General features: G+C 45.8%; 3 protein-coding genes across 4 annotated transcripts in view; 2 read left to right on the top strand and 1 right to left on the bottom strand.

The window, feature by feature from the left end:
• The window catches only part of LOC119171720 ((3R)-3-hydroxyacyl-CoA dehydrogenase-like), a 2,131-nt gene extending 1,401 nt beyond the window's left edge, over positions 1-730 (top strand). Inside the window, exon 3 of the mRNA XM_037422535.2 lies at positions 294-730. Within this exon, the coding sequence (XP_037278432.2) occupies positions 294-710 (417 nt within the window). The 3' untranslated portion in view covers positions 711-730. The remainder of the gene's footprint in view (positions 1-293) is intronic.
• LOC119171556 (sodium-dependent proline transporter-like) overlaps positions 1-10,345 on the bottom strand; it is a 26,310-nt gene extending 15,965 nt beyond the window's left edge. Inside the window, exon 1 of one of the 2 annotated variants that reach the window (XM_075892294.1) lies at positions 10,214-10,345. The gene's annotated coding sequence lies outside the window, so the exon portion shown is untranslated. The remainder of the gene's footprint in view (positions 1-10,213) is intronic. The other variant, XM_075892293.1, reaches the window with a different exon arrangement.
• LOC119171554 (serine/threonine-protein kinase haspin-like) lies at positions 5,373-18,381 on the top strand. Its single transcript, XM_075892297.1, has 8 exons — positions 5,373-5,856; positions 6,414-6,457; positions 8,002-8,084; positions 10,235-10,393; positions 12,491-12,553; positions 13,650-13,819; positions 15,361-15,440; positions 18,042-18,381. Exons 1-8 carry the CDS (start codon positions 5,526-5,528, stop codon positions 18,306-18,308), a joined length of 1,197 nt encoding a protein of 398 aa, XP_075748412.1. The 5' UTR covers positions 5,373-5,525; the 3' UTR covers positions 18,309-18,381.

Genomic DNA, 18,381 nt, shown 5'->3' with positions numbered 1-18,381 from the left:
ATAGATAGATAGATAGATAGATAGATAGATAGATAGATAGATAGATAGATAGATAGATAGATAGATAGATAGATAGATAGATAGATAGATAGATAGATAGATAGATAGATAGATAGATAGATAGATAGATAGATAGATAGATAGATAGATAGATAGATAGATAGATAGATAGATAGATAGATAGATAGATAGATAGATAGATAGATAGATAGATAGATAGATAGATAGATAGATATTATGACAAATTTTAGAGCTTAGAGAACACGTTGCGTGTGTTTGTTATACTTTCGCAGGGTACATTCCTAATCAACCGAGCCGCCGCTCGAGAGCTGATATGCTTGGGGAAGCCACTTCCCGAGGGAGGCGCCGCCATTGTGAATGTGGCCAGTATCTCGGCCAAAAGCGGTGGGTCCAGGTGCAGCGCGTACGCCGCTTCCAAAGCAAGTGTCGTCGCTCTGACGAAGTCCGCTGCTCAAGAACTGGCGAACCACGGCATTCGCTGCAACGCAGTTCTCCCCGGATGGACGAACACGCCCATGACAAATCGCCTAACTGAAAGCCACGGAAGCTTTCTTGTGTCTCGGACACCTCTTGAGCGCGCAGCTCAGCCACGGGAGATAGCCGAGGCGATCAAGTTTTTGTGCTCGCCAACTGCTAGCTCGTTTGTGACAGGCGCAGTGCTTGAAGTCACCGGAGGATTTGATATGTGAATACACCATGATTCCCCACATGTAGTTTGCGTGTAGCATTGAATATAAAAATAAGCATTCCATACGTGTAGGTTTCGGAACATCCATAGGCATTGGTGTTATTGCGTATTGCGCAGACGGAAGAAAGAAGAAGACAAGATATACATGCAACCCATGCTCATAGTTTACATTCATTCAAGTTCTCTATTGGTTTAAGTTCTTATAAGCACATGAAAACACACAACACTCTCCGAACACTACGTAATTGGTAGGTAAACTATCCAAAAGCTGCAATCAACATATCAACGTATAGACGCATGCACGGATGGGCGGACGCACGGATGGACACACGGACGGGCGGATGGACGAACACACGGATGGAAGCAAGAACAAACCGACGGCTGGGCGCACGGAAAAAAGCAGAGATGGACGGACGCTTAGCCCCACTCATCATTAACTGCATGGATATGCTCTGATTTTTTTAATGCGAATGCATTTCTTAGTAGGGCTATATCAGGCATCCGGCGGGGGCAGCCGCGCGCAGGCAGGTGTTATCTCTCCGCTCTCACTCCCTCTCTTATTGCAACAGCTGCGAGTGCGTGCGCTTATCCTAGCCCCTAGCAACCGGAGCATGGGGTGCGAGAAAGTATAGGAAAGGGGAGGGGCAGTTAGGTGCAGTGCTTCGCCGCTCCTTCTCTCGCCATTCGCTCTCCCTCTTCCTTGCGCCCCACTCTCCCGTCCACTCGCACCTCACTCTCGACCGTTCGCTGGCTGGGCGTTTCTTAAGAACGTCCGGAAATGTGTGCTCGAGACTACCAGTATATTCTAGGGACCGTACTCGAGACGCCACTGTGAAACGCCCACGCAGAGCCGAGAACGCTGGCGCCCCACTCTACCTTCCATGGCATTTCCTAAAATTAACTAGAGGGGACTCTGGCGCTGTGATCGTTCAGCGACCATGAATGTGTTCCAATACTCACCGTAGATGGCTAAGTAGACAGCTAAATGGACGGCGGCCATCTCAAGTCACATTCCAATTCTCACGTAGCCGCAACATAGACAGCTCCGAGAAGACCGCATCGTAGACAAATACGATGCAGGCTACTTTGCTATCAAAATAAGATGACAGCTCACTGAATCACTCAGATAATACAGTGCTCTAACTAGGAGTAGTGGGACGAACGGAGAGCGGAAGCAAGCAGCGGCGGCGAGGCGAAACATACAGAAATTTTCGTGCACGGCGTGGTGGCGCCACTGCGCCTTTCTCTTGAAGCCTCTTCCTTCGCAGCAACGTTGAACGTGCGTTCGGCCAACAGGCGCTGGCGATTGTAGTAGCTTGCGTGTGGTATTTTTGCTGGTGTGGATAAACTAACGCTGAGTTAGATAAAAAAACACCTTGGCAGAAGCATTCGTTTGCGCCAGGTTGTACAACTGGGTATAACAGAATGAAACTGCTGCCGTCTGACTACACTGAATGACTGCGGTGGTCGTACCCTTCACGAAATTTGTAGTATATGGCTGGACAGTACAGGTGCTTCTATATGCGGAATATATGAAAAGGTGCGAGATGGTGATACTTGGAGTGTTGACTAGATGGACGAACGGACACACAGACAAATGCTTGGACAGACGCACGGATGGCTGCACGGAGGGGTGGACGCATGGACGGACGCCGGGGTGGGTGCATGGACGAATGCAGGAACAGACGCACGGATGGACGTGCGGCAGCACGAACAGACGTACACATGGACGGGTGGATGGACGCATGGACTGTCACACAGACGGAAGCAAGAACGAATGGACGGACGGATGCCTCACCCCACTCTCCATCCTTCACCCCGTGGATATGCTGCCTTTTTTTTTTCGTGAGTTGCCCGACGGCACTTTCATGGTTAGGCTCCACAGTTACTACCAGTTCTAAGTAGACATATTGCTATACTGTTTGCAGATAGTTGCACAAACTTGTTTCCTTCATGAAGTCTACGATGGACCTAATATGTGGACCGTGTATCCACAGTTCAGGAGGCCTGGTGCGCTGAAGTTTCGCACGTCGTAAATGGCGTCGGCGAGCCGTTTGCAGCACAAGGCAAGTCCATAAGATGGTTCAGGGCGGCTTCGTGGACTGACGTAGATACTGAGTTATTGAACCTTGCTGCCTCACCTTCGGCCAGTGGCTATTATAGCGCATTTGACCATGCTATAGTGCTCCCTTGACAAATTTATTTTGTACTCCAGGGAGTTCAAAAGACCAAGCATTGCTTGCTACTCCATCTCCTGTGCGGCTTATTCGCACATGCCTAGTACAAGAGAAACCATATTTGAACTTTACAACAGCAATAAATAAAGATTCGAATTCATTCTATACCCAACGTGACTCACCAGGGTTTTTGAACGGAATCTTCGTATCAATGGGCTTTATTCCACGTTCATATTTAACGAGGATGAAGACGCGATTGACGCCATAGACAGAGTTTAGTCATATTCGCGCGGAAAATTCAGTGGTGTCTTGCCAGACAACTGGAATTCGCATTAACTAGATTACGTTGTCGTGTCCCGCCGTTAAATTTGCATTCACACAGGGCTGGTCTGGTAATATCTCCTCTATGCAACGTTTGTTTAGAAACCAAAACAATGCTTTTTTTTTTCCATCTCTCTACGATCAGCGCACAAAAAAGCACAGAAAACAACAAGAAAGTGAACGACACAAGAGCTGCCTAACAACTGAAAGTGTTCAACTTTCAGTTTTTTATTTTCAGATTTTCTGTGCTTTATTGAGCGCTGATCATGATGAGTATGTTGCAACTAGCCCAATTTGCTACGTTACTTCAGATCATTTTTCGTCATGTCACCGGTACACATTACTAAGAAAAGACTTCTTGTTATCCCGTTTTCTAAGCTGGGATTGAACCTGTCAAGTGACAGTACACTTACTTTCGGTGCTTCGACTTAGCGCCTCAGCCACAAGAACGTTTTTGATGCCGTTTGTTCCTACCTTCATGAAACGAAATGAATGAGACTTCGACTTGCTATCTGTGTTTTATTAGTGCAGTAATAGCTTAACATGAAAAAAAAATGTTACCTTTATTATAAGTAGTAGTAGCAATATAAATTTTTAATCACGTTCATTTGTAGCCAAGATAACGAATTACTGTCTGGTATGAACGGGAGAAACACAATTATCGCACCCTTTTTGCTTCACCGTCCGTTATTTTTCTCATAAATATTGAATACTGAAAATGTCTAAATTGTGTAATACATTTTTGGCCAATCCCCCTTAGTGGGTATGAGCCATATATAAGGTATCATCATGCTCACGCGCCAGCGTGCGCATGTCATTTCTGATATAAGAATAGCCACAGGTAGGTTTGTCCTGCTGTGCGCGCGTACATAATGGCAACAAAAAGATTACCTTGTTAGTCTACTGTTATTATTATTTCCCGCTACGGGACTACCTGAATGCCTGACTCATAACTAACTCACTTGATGATCCTGCCGCCCGGTTCTTGGCCAATCTCCCTTTGTGGGCGAGTGCGAGCAAATCTAAAGGCTCATCATCATCATCATCATCATAATTATTATTATCATCATCATCATCATCGACGCCCCCCAGTCATCAGCGAATACGACTCTCGTGTGACTGGTGCTTCTGATTCTTGAGAAGATGGCATCTCCTGCAACGTGGATGCTACTCGTGTCGCTGGCAGCAGCCTTAAGCTCCACGGCGGCTTCTGCTTTACAGACAGTCCCGATATCAACGAGCTCCTCGAGACGTGCCTCGCTTCTCACGCACAATGTAAGCCATGGCTTCCATGCGGGCAAGAAACTGGAGCAGCCGGCTCATGAAATCGGCAGTGCCGAAGGTGTCAACACGAGCAGACTTTTAAGCTCGCTCGCCAGGCATCGACTGCCCAAGTACAGCAAGGTGGTGCTCGATGGACAGCAGCATCCAACAGCCGATGTAGCTGCCAGAGATGCAGGTGGTACGGGAAGGATGCATGCCTTGGACAATTTGCGCGAGTTTTTCCACACGAACCAGGTGCGTACGCGTTTTATTTTTTTACTCATATAACGTAAAAAAGATGTCAATTTAGTGCTTTACACAGGTTTGATAATATAATAAAAGAAAAAGTCGAGCTAGTTGGTGAGTAATACAATCTTATCGAAAAACAGCGCAGACACACCCACAAGAAAATGAGGGAGAACACACAGTGGTGCTGTGTTTCTTTCTAATTTATACGTTATTTCGTGAGCTGTTTCTTTTCAGAAACTTGACCAAACAGTTGAAGAAGTCAACCTGAAGAAATACGAACATAGCACATGGATGTCACCGACGAATACATGAACAGGCAGGTAGCTAACAGGAATGGCGTGTGTCTGTTGAGACGCATTAGCTTTCCAGACTTTGAACTAAGCCTGTTGACATGGGAAGATTCTATTACACGTGCTTCGTGTGACAGTGGAGCTAATTTTTCGCGACATCGTTTTACTTCACTAGTTGTCAAGCAGTTGAGAGGTTGCCTGTGTCTCTGGTCGTATTTTTCTTTTTTTTTTTTTCGCGTTCTTACGTAAGTTACACACTGCACCGACTAGTCCAGCTATAGTAACCATTTGTGATCCATTCAACCTTCATGCGCGACGATAAGGTGCAGTGAGAAAAGTGGGGCGCAGTAAAGTGGAGAGGATGATGACACAGGTTTTCCACTAGTCCATTTTGTACAGCGCCCCGCTATTATGCATTTAAAATGAATCGTTATCAACCAGCCTGAATGGCTGTTTTGCTACAACTCGTAGGTGCTGATCTACATAGCCTGCTCGGGCGCGCTGACGGTTCTGGTGATGCTCTTCACGTTGGCGACCGTGTACGGCGGTCGAAACGCGTCGCGCTCAGCGTCGGAAACATCGTGGAGGCGATTCGCCGAATCGTACCCGCTCGTAGACCAGCGTCCCTTGCTGCTCGAACATGGCTCGCTAACTCAGAGGCTGCTAGACAGCACCGACGATGACGACGACGACGAGCAAGGGGCAGTCGGCAGTGACGAGGAGGACGTCCACACCAGCAGCGTGGAGTCGCAGCGGGATCTCGATGGCAACAGAACACGTTCAGCCAACTACGCACCGTCTGAAATAAGCGAGGGACCGCGGTCAGCCAGGTGGTCGCTTCCGGGCGGTACGTGGTCATCGTTTCAGAAGCTTGCCGATAATTTCGCACTTGAATGGGCGTGGTTGATAGAAATTTGTCGCTCTTGGGCTCTGGGATTGAAACTCTGGGACTGTTAAGGTCAATATACACCGGCGATTTACATTGGTCGCGCGCGAGTTTGCGATTGGCGGCCAAAAAGCGGCTCAAGGAGACCGGTGCACACATATGCCTCTGACTTTTACCTGTGGTCACAAGTCTGTCAGCACAAGTCTGACATTGTCAGTGCGCCGTAAAATAAGATAACGTCTCGTACCTGCGCATGCGATTGGTTCGGAAATTCGCGACAGCAGTCATGTGACTGAAAACTCGGAACAGCAATCGACTGAGCCGGACCAGTGGTGTTGAGATTAAAGCAGCCATTTACCAGCATACGTCAGTAACTTAATGACGTGGCTGGAGCTTGACGCAGCTGTGAACGAGCCTTCATTGTCCGTAATCATCATAGTCTTTATTCCTCAGTTGACGCCGTGCATGTGTTTTGATCCACTTTGTGTTAGCTCTAATGTTACATCCTTGCCTTTCAGACCTTCCTGAGGTCATAATAAAGAGCAAACAAAGCGTCAAGCGGGTGAGTAAAGATGACTGTAGTAAGACGGTTAGTTGGGCCAAATGGTTAGGATACATCGTGAACTTACTTACAGCGCAACACCAGAAAAAATACAGGACAGGAAAGGAACAAAAGAGAAAGAAAAGACGGCGCTTTTCTTTCTCTTTTGCTCCTTCCCTGTCCTGTATTTTTTCTGGTGTTGCGCTGTAAGTAAGTTCACGAGAGATGACTGTATACCGTAAACCAGGTGCCATACTGTGCATAATTTATTTAAAAAATACCATAGATGGCAATATTAAGTGCCACATGGTTATTTTTATTTACTCCTGAAGTGTATTCCATAGCCGAACACAATAGTGTCTTAGCAATGAGACTTGTGTCAACAAATATACACGACATGCTTATTCGAGAAACGAAGTCCCCTATTTTCACTTGATATCATGATTTCAAATGTGTATAATCCAAACTTCGCCGTAACAACGGTGAACGTGGTGTCAATAAAAAAATATATTTCCGCCACCTCACAGTGATATTTGGATAAAGCCATCAAACTACCAGTCAAATGCACTTATGTTGTTGTGCACTTCACTTTTCTTTTTTCAACTAATCACCTTTCCAAGATGTTTTCAAGAATTAAGAGCAAAACACGTCTATTTTGTTGAATAATCTCGTGTTGCCAGATTTTAAACCAATGTCTTCTTGAGAATCGATTCTTAGCCGGAATGTCTTGTGAACTGAGTGGATCCACTCCGTAATCCTTAGTATCTGGCCGCATAGGATTAAAAATAAAGCTAGTGAAAGAACGCGGCCTATTCAAGCAAATGAATAGAACAGACAATTATGCCAGTGAAGGCATAGATGAGTTTGATTGCTGTCTTCAACTGTAGTGTGTACTAAATGTGACGTAGATTTCAATGAACTGAAGTGTAGAGCAATATGACCCTTCCCAGGGAGGTCTGAGCTCACAACCTTCGAAAAGGTAGGTTCAGATCCCACTGACCGAAAGGGTGATTTTTCGACCCATTCAATTTATTGCAATTTATGTCCAAATTAGTACACTACAGACAGCAATTAACGTCTTCCGCGTTTTTCCCGGTCATTTCATTCACTTCGTTGTGTACAACATCATAAATGGACCACTCGCAAAAAAAAAAAACTAAAAATCCCTTTCTTTTATTCTGGCTATTTCATCACACGTACAAGCTTCTCGTGCATTGTCGTAGAAAAACAGTTCAAGAGATACCGAAGCGTATTGAAAAGGTTTGCAGCGCAAACATGGAAGTGCTGAAAGAAATGCCCAACAGCGAGAAACACTCAGAAAGCAAAAAGAGATGACACGAGTCCCAAACTATAACTTCTGTGCTTTTTAACACCTTTAATATGCCTTTAACATACTTGCCCAAATAGTTGTTTTTTTCTTGAATGCAATAACCCATTCAAGGAATACAACCGTGTCGTTAAAAACAATTTCCTAAGTGTAGTTTGTCTGGCGACCTGCACTGACAGGAGAGCGTTCGCTGATATGCACCTTCAAAAGCACTTTCGCGACACGCTTATCCCTGCAGCCCATCGAGGTGTTCCCAAGCAGACTGCTGGACTTGTGCAACCAGGACGCACCGCTCACTTTCCTAGCTTTCCTGCCGAACGGGTAAGCCACATATGTAGAATTATGTTATCGAGTACAATTTCTCCATCGTCCTTTTTTCAGAGAGCAGCGCTTGGGCGCCCGTTTCTGCGTTGAGCGGCGTCGCAGCTGGCATTAGAGAGTTTTAGTACTGCGGAATGGTGCTACGTACGCATCACGCAAGCGCCTTGCGTTACGTGGCGTCGTTTGCCACTAATCGGCTTTTAGTACGCCGTAGTACCTACGTACGTAACGAGCGTGAAGCGTGTTGTGCCATCTGGTATATCAAAATAGAAGTACGTGTTGTTGACAGCCAATGTGAGCCAATCCAAGTGTTATAGCCAGATCATGGCCATATTTTAAGCCACAGAGCCAGTCGGTGCTTGCCTTCCACCATTTTGTAAAACGAAGTCTCGCGCTGTCGCGAACTTGTTCGAGAGTGGCGCGATCACCTCATACGTACGCACGCACACAACTCATGCGTGCGTACGTAGCGGCTGCGTACGTAATGCGATACGTGCACGTCGCGGTCTGCGCATGCGCACTACGCAGAACGTGGCGTCCTTACGTACGCAACGCTGCCACGTACGCAGCGTACGCAGTACTAAAACTCTCTATTAGCGTCGTCAACGTAACCGACAGAGCAAACGAAGACTTTCGAAAGAGGTGGAACGCGGAGTCTGTCGATACCGCGAGCCTATGACGTCTAACTGCTATTTTGCTCATTAATGCGCGCTGGCCCCTCAGTCGGAGCTGGAGCGTATACTAGGCACTGTAGTACAGGACCGGCCTGTGCATTGCGGCTTACTTCGCTTGTCATGGCGGGGCTGTCGGCGTTTCGCTTGGTTAGGGACGCCTGCAATACACAGAGTGGTGTGCGTAGTACTCGAGCATTGGCGGTTTATGCGGCAAAATGTAACGAATGGTACACATTGCGACAACTGCGGAAAAGCAAAAAACTTCGAACACAGTTGGCCTTGTCCGAACATGAAGCTGCGCTCATAATTCGCATGAAGTAGCATCGTATTCGTCGAGGATTTTTTTTTTTTTTTTTTTTGCAACAGGATGTGTCCAACATGTCGAATATAGCTTCGACCGGATTCAACTCGCCTTAAAAAGTGAAAGCTAGCTGCCGCATTTTTTTTTTCGCATACTATCAACACTGACTAAAGTGGGCCATTGTGGGCAAACGTTGGGTAAATTATGGCTACTACTGTAGCATTGTGTTGGCTAACTATCGGCCACTGTCTGCTGATGTCGGCGTTTCTATGGCGTGTTCATTCATTCATTCATTCATTCATTCATTCATTCATTCATCCATTCATTCATTTAACATTTCTTTCATTCAATCGCAGTTTAAGAGATTCAAGTAACTACTTGTTTTATTGGACAATTAATTGACATGCTCACTTTTATGCGTTCACGTTTCTACTTTAAAGGCTAAATAGACAGCGAGAACCGCAATGAATTCTCATTTAGGCCGCCTCGGTGCAGTGAAAGCTTTTGAATTTGTCCAAGTTCAATATTTGTTCAAGTGTATAGTACAGCATTATTTATTTTTACCCATGCAGTTACCATTGTTTCGAGCGGGCGCTGCCAAAAGTAATTAACGATCTGTTGCGGCAGCTTCACGGTGGTATCGTTAGCAGTCTTGAATTTTCGAATCTTTCTTGTGGCTTACATGGCTTTCCTTTCATATTGAGACAGGATAATTTACTAACGCAGCTAAAAAAGAAAAAAAAAGCAACACTGCTTAACATGCACTTGCCGAAGATTAATCAAAATCAAAGGCCACATTTTTTTTTTGCAGTCCATTGCATTATTAGTCCCCCATCGCGCCTTTACATGGCCTCCGAGATCGAAGTCACTGGGAATTTTTTTCGGCTCATGAGGTTTTGTAGTGTAATTTAAAAGGGTAATTCAAAAGGGGTTTTCTCGTGCTTCCGGGATTGCCCCACGTTTGACTCATCGATGATATAATGTAATGACGTCATCAGGGCACTTCGCGATGGCGTCAGATATTTTAGCGGCATGTGACGTAATGACGGCGTCGTAGGGTCACGTCATCACGCGATGATTCGTGACATAACTCATGTTGACGACGACGACGATAACTTTTCGCGTCCTTCGAGGCATGTAAGGCTCTCACTTACTCGTGCGTGTGGGTGACCCAGGAATCAGCACCGTTCCAAATGGCTGGCCCACGGACGCAACAGCGAAGTCTTCCAGGTAACCTCCGTGCCCAGGCGGACCGTACTCAAAGTGGTGCCCGTCTCGGGAGACCTTACCGAGCAGCAGGTCGACACCATCGCCTCAGCCATTAAGTGCTACCTGTAAGTTAGTGGTGACACTTTGAATGTTTGGGCTTCATGTACTTCAACCGTAGCTGGATTTCTTTTTTTTTTCTTTTGCTCTGTGTTTCTTGAAGAAAACTAGCGATTTAGTTTGTCTTAATTGCATTACTACTTGGAGCAATAAACCATTTGTGAACGCGGGATGTCACTCGATTCGAAGTTTCGACAAGCGCAGTTGTCACCCATCTTCCTCTGAATGTCTGCATTATAAGTGATTAAAGACAAGCGCATTTAGAGGCGAAGACGCGAGACACTAACTAATCCGGATATCACCAGTGACAGAGACCGTGGGAAGAGAGTCGTTAGTACCTACAGGTGTTATAACGGATGCATCTTACGTGCGTTGATTGCAGGCTGGCATGGTCTAAGAGCAGTTATAAAGACATAGTATTTATTTTTAAAGCTGGACGTATCTGTATGCAATCAATAATGACCTTGCTCAGTTGTTTTGCTTGTCGGGGCAGGGTAAGCATGAAGATTATTTTGGAGGATGCCAACATGACGATCAAGGAAGGTAAGTAAAGTTTTCAAAGATAGAATGTACGCACACCAATGACGTCCATCAGCGACAAATAATATCAAAGTGATGCCACCGAGCGCTAACTGTCAGGGGAGACCTACTCCTCGTTAACCTGTGTCTGGTCCACCTGTGTTGGGCTAACCAGGCAGGTATGATAATCTCTATGAAGGTGCATGTTAGAAATACAGGTCTGACGCTTGCGTCAGAATCACGAAAACGAAAATCTTTCGAGGCACTTGTGTAGATGTATACACATTCTTGAGGTGAGGAAAAGACTCTACATCAGTCCCTGAAACTAGCTCGTCTCGGTGTGTGTGGGTAAGAGAATAAATAATGGAAAAATTTCTGGAGTTAGAAAGTGTTGTGGCTCGGGCGAGTTGGTTATCCATGAACTTAGCTTCTATTAGCGCGGCACATATGAAAAGGAAAGAGGAGGAAAGAATACAGAGACGTCAAGACAGGTAGGCGCTAAACTTCCAACTGTTTATTTCATGCACTCGACACCCATCTTATACATGCGTAGAAACACGACTCATCTTGCACGTGGTGACATCCCAAGAAACGTCATTTCCTTATCTGTCAAAGCAATCGAAGGTGAACTCACACACAAGTTCCCCATTTTTTCTATTGCCTCGGCTTCTTTGATCTCACGTGTCAGCTGATTGCGAGACCGGCTGATAACGGTGCAGCTATACAGATCAGGGGAGCACCCACACCCCTTGCAGTGCGCCGCCAAGAACCCTCCCGCTGAAAGTTTATTTCTCGCGTTGTAAGCATGTTCCCGCAGTCTATCATTAAGACACCGCTTAGTCTGTCCTATGTAATATCGTGTGGAAGATATTACATAGGACAGACTAAGCGGTGTCTTAATGATAGACTGCGGGAACATGCTTACAACGCGAGAAATAAACTTTCAGCGGGAGGGTTCTTGGCGGCGCACTGCAAGGGGTGTGGGTGCTCCCCTGATCTGTATAGCTGCACCGTTATCAGCCGGTCTCGCAATCAGCTGACACGTGAGATCAAAGAAGCCGAGGCAATAGAAAAAATGGGGAACTTGTGTGTGAGTTCACCTTCGATTGCTTTGACAGATAAGGAAATGACGTTTCTTGGGATGTCACCACGTGCAAGATGAGTCGTGTTTCTACGCATGTATAAGATGGGTGTCGAGTGCATGAAATAAACAGTTGGAAGTTTAGCGCCTACCTGTCTTGACGTCTCTGTATTCTTTCCTCCTCTTTCCTTTTCATATGTGCCGCGCTAATAGAAGCTAAGTTCTGGAGTTAGGCAGCTGCAAAGTGTCGCTTTTCTCTCACGTAGCCATGAACTGTTTCTCGTGCATTTTTATTTTGTTAGTGGGTCTAAAATCGTTAGGTGATACTCATAATTTTCGTTCTTCAATAGTAATGTCTTACGAAAGACCCCCTCTCCAGCATGAGTCATGTAAACGAAGAGATATTTTTTTTTCACATTGATCGGTTCAAAAGTATAGGCAGGTCAATTTCAAGAGGTATCTTTCGCTGCCTGTCATTAAGATGTACCTTCGTTTTTCTTTCCAGCAAGCTGAGCATGTTGAAGCATGGGACCCACTACCGAACACCAAATTTCATCGAGGTTGAACGGTTAGAGCATCTTGCATTATTTTTTGTTTTGCTATTCACCTATGAACCACAAGGCTATATTGTTAACAAGTGCAATCAGCGTTGTTTCTGAGCCGTTAATTTCTCCACATTTAGAAAACAAGCTACTTTTTCTAGGTCGTAATTTGGTTACTGAGCTCTAGAGATGCAGGAATATTAAACGTGCATACTGACCCTAAAAATTTTCTTTTTTACGTCAAATGAGAGTACAAGAGCCTGGAAAATGTACTGATAAGCGTGAGAGGGACCTGAAAAATTAAGTACATATTATTAAAAGATAGTTTCTGTTTCCACTGTTCCCAGACACCACGCCGCTGTATTAGCTTCACATCACTTTCTGACGCTAGATATCGTGAGGTTTCCGCGGCCTCTCCGCTGCGTGCTTCCGCTGATGGTCCACAAGCGGTTTTAAATGTTTTCGGTGACGTGCAAGGGGCTATTTTATGTGTATTGGTGCCAAGCGTCATCACGACTAGCTATAGCGAGTATTCACATGACTTCGTCATGCGCCATCTTGTCGTACAGTTCGCAGCTTGACTTTCTGGTGATAAGAAGATCGAGATAACAATGTGTGCCTTTCACTGTGTTTTCTATACAACAAAATGACAGCCGCGATGACGTCAATACTTACTCCCTACTGACGCATGAAGCCACCCAAATCGACATTGTAGCACAACGTCACGCTACTATCGATGTCAGTGGTCGCGCCATGCGAAAGTTAACTTCATTATGGAAATCTTATCAGCACTTTCCCACCTTCACACTTGTTCAGAGCCCTTTCTGTGTACATACCTGTGTGAAAGAATTGATTGATATGTGGGGTTTAACGTCCCAAAACCACCATATGATTATGAGAGACGCCGTAGTGGAGGGCTCCGGAAATTTCGACCACCTGGGGTTCTTTAACGTGCACCCAAATCTGAGCACACCTGTGTGAAAGAATAAAGCCAGCTTCGAAAATGGGTGTCAGTATTAATTTAAACCGTCTACAACATTTTTTTTGAAAATTGTGCGGCATTAATGTGAAGTTTTTTTTTTTTGTTTTTTTAATGCACACACAAACCCACTGCGCAAGCAGGATTGCGTGCGTCTTCGACCAGTTCCCGGAGTGGCTTCTGCGCAGCGGCAACAAGGACATCGCCTCGTCGAGCGAGTCCCTGAACGAGAGCCTCGCCTCCGAGATGGCCGGCGCAGACGGTGGCAGCCCCGACGCCTCCGATCTGCTTGCGGCCTTCCGCCGATGGAAGGGTACACACACTATAGCCACTTTCTTTGGTTTCCCACAGAAATAATCTGTTCCCGAGTACATGACGATCTCCTTACGCATGAAAATGCGTAACGTGAACAGTTGGCGCTGTTTTTTCTGCCTGCCATATTTTTTTGTGTGTGTTGATACAATTATCGTAAATAAGTAGCAAAGTGTCATTTTTCTCGGAGTAGCGCAAATCACTCGTATGACTCCTAAACAATTTTTGTTGTTGTTAGATGTAGAGACAATTAATTATTTAGCCTCCTTTGTATATGCGAGTTCGTGCTGCTGATTGCCTATTAGCACTTCGTTACTACTTTTTTTTTTTTCAATTGGACGACGTAGTAATTGTACTGATGTGATCTTTCGGCCACCTTTCGTACGCGGTGTTTGTTTTAATGAGTCTCTTAAACAAGCAGTGCCACCAAAACAAAAAAAATGTATCTTTTTTTTTTTTAACTGTGAGTATCCTATGACCTGCTTATCACGGCTGGAAGACTGGTTTGCGCGAGTGCGCAACGATTATTTATTGATAGAGGTTTTTAGAGCGCCCAGCATTCAGTTTCGCTTTCAGAGAGCACCGTGGCAGGCAGGAGCAGTTTTGGCGGCAAGGTAAACACAGCTGGCCTCGTGACAACGCAAAACTGTGACGTGGCATCCACGCGCGAAAGTTAGTGAGCGGGCGCCGCACTGGCAGCCAGCATTATAGAGTTTCCCAATATACACTAGAGGGAACTCTGGCGCTAAAGTCTACGGGAGATGCAATGCACGGCGCTTCAGCGAGCATGGGAATGATGGGTAGTACACACATTTGTCTAATCTTCGTACTCCTGGCCTGCTTCTGGCTCCATGTGTGTTCGTGTGTCTTGAAGCTGTTTTCTTACGAAACAAATATTAGCAAATGTTCAGCGGTTGCGCTTCACCACCTTTTTTTAAGACTTACCTTTCCAAATCGGGTACCAAATTTCAAAAGGGTTGAATCTTTCTTTTAAAACAAAACCGAAACACAGCAATAAACGAAGCCGCAAGTACGATTCGCCGCCCGCAAGTACGAAGGCTAGGCAAATGTGTGTACTACCCATCGTTCCCATGGTCGTTGAACGATGGCAGCGCCCTAGTTAATTTTAGGAAACTCTATGGCCAGCATGCGCGAAACCGCAAACATGGAGGAGGAAATCGCAGGTAGCGCGGGGCGCGTGCCAGCAACCAACCAACAGAAACTCGTGACGTAGATTTGTTTACATTGCCCCAGCGTTGATGTCGGTTGGCGTCGCGAGAGGGCTCCGCAGCTCACTTACTCACGCGGCGGGCACTTTGAAAATTGATTTCAAATATGTTCTAGGCTATATTTGTCCCTGATACCTCGTAAAATGTTGTGCATGTCTCCACATAAATATCTCGCTCATTACCTCGTCTTCGATATTTTGTGTCAGAGATCCTTTATTACAGCTTAGCATCCACACTGATGCTGCATTTGTAGCCATGCGAGTTTCCATGCCGACAGGTTACTCTGTGTTCGTCATCATTCTTCTCGTTGCAGGCACAAATCAATGCTGCCTAACGCGGCACTTCATTGTGTTCGAGCTAAGTTACGCGGGAAAGCCGCTGTCACGCATCACGGTAAGTGCCGTGGACCAAAGCTATGCCGTCAAAAATGGTGTTGGTTCTTTCGAAACGCCCACCTTTTCTCCAAACAAGTATAATAGCACATTTGAGGCATGGCATTGAGACTGCGCAATCTAATTATACTCGTGTGTTTTTTTTTTGTGGGTAAGAAGGTTATTGTTTTGATTGTAGACTTGTGTTGTTGGTATAAAATAATAACTTTGCTTCTAAAGAATTCTTATCAAGGTCGAAAGCATTTAATGCGGACAACTTTATTACGCAGCTGTAATATGCATCTTGATTAGGAAGCGCAGCAACTTATACACAGAATACACGACACAAGCGACATGACACATTGACACAAGGCCGTGTATAACTTGCGGCTCTTCCTACCAAGATGGATTCATACCAACTGACCCGATATAATTGTTTATTGTGTAATATGCACGTAATTTATTGATATGTGAGGTTCAACGCACCAAAGCCACCATATGATTATGATGGACTTCGGAAATTTCAACCACCTGGGGACCACATGGGCATACAGCATTTTCGCCTCCATCGAAAATGCAGCCGCCGTAGCCGGAATTTGATCCCGCGACCTGCTGTAATATGCAAGTGGTATATCAAAGTATCCAGAATAATTAAATTAAAATTAACTTATAATTGTAATCACTGAAAAGCGAGAGCATCGCTGAACGTTCGGTCGCGTTTCTGCAAAACTTCTCGTAAACCTTGTTTTCTTTTTTCAATTAATTTTGTGGCTAATGTTCGCTTACATGCATCTGTTGCGCGAATCAAGTGCTTGTTGTACAGTGTTCGCGATTAAGAAAAATGAAACATATCAAAATGTTCTTCAGGAAACTGCTTCAGTCGTGATGGCAAAAACGTCATAAGTACGGGGTGACGTCAGTGAGTGCGTCAAATTAAAGTGTACGGCACATTTGGTTCAAACCCATAGTTTATTTTTATGTAAGCTATATTGATCCGGTTATTTTGATAAGCAAAGTGGATGCGGGTAATATGATTATGCCACGGCGTAGTAAATCTTCACGTGTCTTCGTATTACCAAGGGTGGCTGACCTACCGAAAACAGAAGCCGCTATCGAACTGCTTTGTGAACTTTGCCTCACTTTTTTTCCTTTTTTTTTTTGTGCGGAAAGGAAAAAAAAAAAGGGGTGGCAGCATGTTTCTCAAGGCTGCTATACCAACATAATTATAGCTATATCAATTAGCTCAGTGCATTTTTTCATATCAATATCTTCGTCATAAGACACGCACTTCAAGTTCTTACGAACTGCTTACCAAAAGGCAAGTGCGTGATTATATGCCCGGACAACGAATGTAACCGCTGTTGCTGTCATCTCGCTTCCCCGCAGTGCCAGTCCGGCCCGACTGCAATTTGAAGAGACGCCGGAATCAAAGATACTACGTAAGCGTGTAATATCAACGCTTGAGAACGACGTCGATATTAAACAGAGCAGCGGCTTAGTAAACAAGAAACGAAGGTAAACGCAGGACAAGACTCGCGCCATGTTACATAAGCCCGACGGCGTAGCAGGACCCCAGACGATTGATCGCGAGGAGTCTAACTAACTTAGACTACAAACATGCCATTGCCCTGCGGATATTAAACGTTTGCATTTCAATCTGATTCCTATAAAAGTCAGCCGTCGGGCAGTGCTCGCATGATGAATGTTACGTCAGAAGTCTGTTATCGGAAGCGAATTACTTGAATTGTGCGAACGTTATGTGGAACAATAGAGCACAATTTTCTTTTATTAAACTAAGCATTTCGTTGTCCTGCCGCGGTGGTCTAGTGGCTAAGGTACTCGTCTGCTGGCCCACAGGTCGCGGTATTGAATCCCGGCTGCGGCGGCCGCATTTGCGACGGAGGCGAAAATGCCGTAGGCCTGTGTGCTGAGATTTGGGTGCAGGCTAAAGAACTCCAGGTGTTCTAAATTTCCGAGGCCCTCCACTACGGCGTCTCACATAACCATATGGTGATTTCGGGACGTTAAATCTATCATATCATCGTCATCTAAGCATTTCGTTAGCAAGAAACAGACACTACGAAGTTTACGAAACACCATTTTAGAAATACGCACCGACTTTATATTTTGCCTTTAGTGTCTCTTAATTGCTCCTGGCTTACCGGTTGCAGCTGGTCGATTCAACGTACCTTTTGTAATCGGAACGACTTGGCCAGCCGTGAAACTCTCGGTTCGACACGGAAGCTTTTACTTGAAGAATCCGAGCTATATAGGCGTGCGCGGGGGGGGGGGGGGGGCATTTTTCTAATGCACTTATGCGCGAGATGCGCTAAGCCTGTCCCATACAACAATATATTAGGGAGGGGGCACTATGACTCGGGAGGGGGGGTGCAAGGAGGAAGAAGGGGTTTCCTTTTTCAATTCTAACAGGGTGCTGCAACAAACCTTCGACCGCCCCCCCCCCCCTATGAAGGGGAACCCTGCCACACGTCTATGGAACCAAGTACGAAATTTCAGCCGCGCAAGCCTATTAAATCCGCTGCTGTCGGCTCATGTATTTGCGCCTTGTGTATAATTACGGTTCATGAACTGCGCATTATGACCATGCCTTTGTCTATGGCAGCTGCGCAGCGCGGTGCAAGGCCGCAGCCTGGTTCAGCAGGCAGCCTGCTGCTTGGCCGTGGCTGAACGCGCCCTCGGATTCCGGCACACGGGCGTGGACGCCGACAAGCTGCTGGTGGCCATGACCGACGCTGCGAGCCTCGAGTACCGGCTGCCCAATAGGACGACGCCCATCTCAATCGAGAGCGCCGGGCTGAAAGCGCATTTGGCCGGATGCCTGTCCTTCGCCATCGACTCTGAAGGCACGTTTTGCTTACATTCATTGTGACACTGCCCCGTCCGCTCAACCACCATTCAGTCGACTAACTATTTCTCTTTTGAGACAAAGTTAATTGAGAAAT

Source organism: Rhipicephalus microplus, chromosome 4, assembly GCF_043290135.1.
Source record: "Rhipicephalus microplus isolate Deutch F79 chromosome 4, USDA_Rmic, whole genome shotgun sequence".
Taxonomy (NCBI): domain Eukaryota; kingdom Metazoa; phylum Arthropoda; class Arachnida; order Ixodida; family Ixodidae; genus Rhipicephalus; species Rhipicephalus microplus.
This window is presented reverse-complemented; position numbering and strand designations above follow the sequence as displayed.

What these genes read in the sequence shown, in the direction of transcription:
- LOC119171554 (XM_075892297.1), top strand. Translation starts at nt 5,526, where the DNA reads ATGCTCTTCACGTTGGCGACCGTGTACGGCGGTCGAAACGCGTCGCGC. An exon ending in GCAAACAAAGCGTCAAGCGG is followed by an intron (nt 6,458 to 8,001) that starts GTGAGTAAAGAT and finishes TTATCCCTGCAG; the next exon opens with CCCATCGAGGTGTTCCCAAG. An exon ending in TCAGCCATTAAGTGCTACCT is followed by an intron (nt 10,394 to 12,490) that starts GTAAGTTAGTGG and finishes TTTTCTTTCCAG; the next exon opens with CAAGCTGAGCATGTTGAAGC.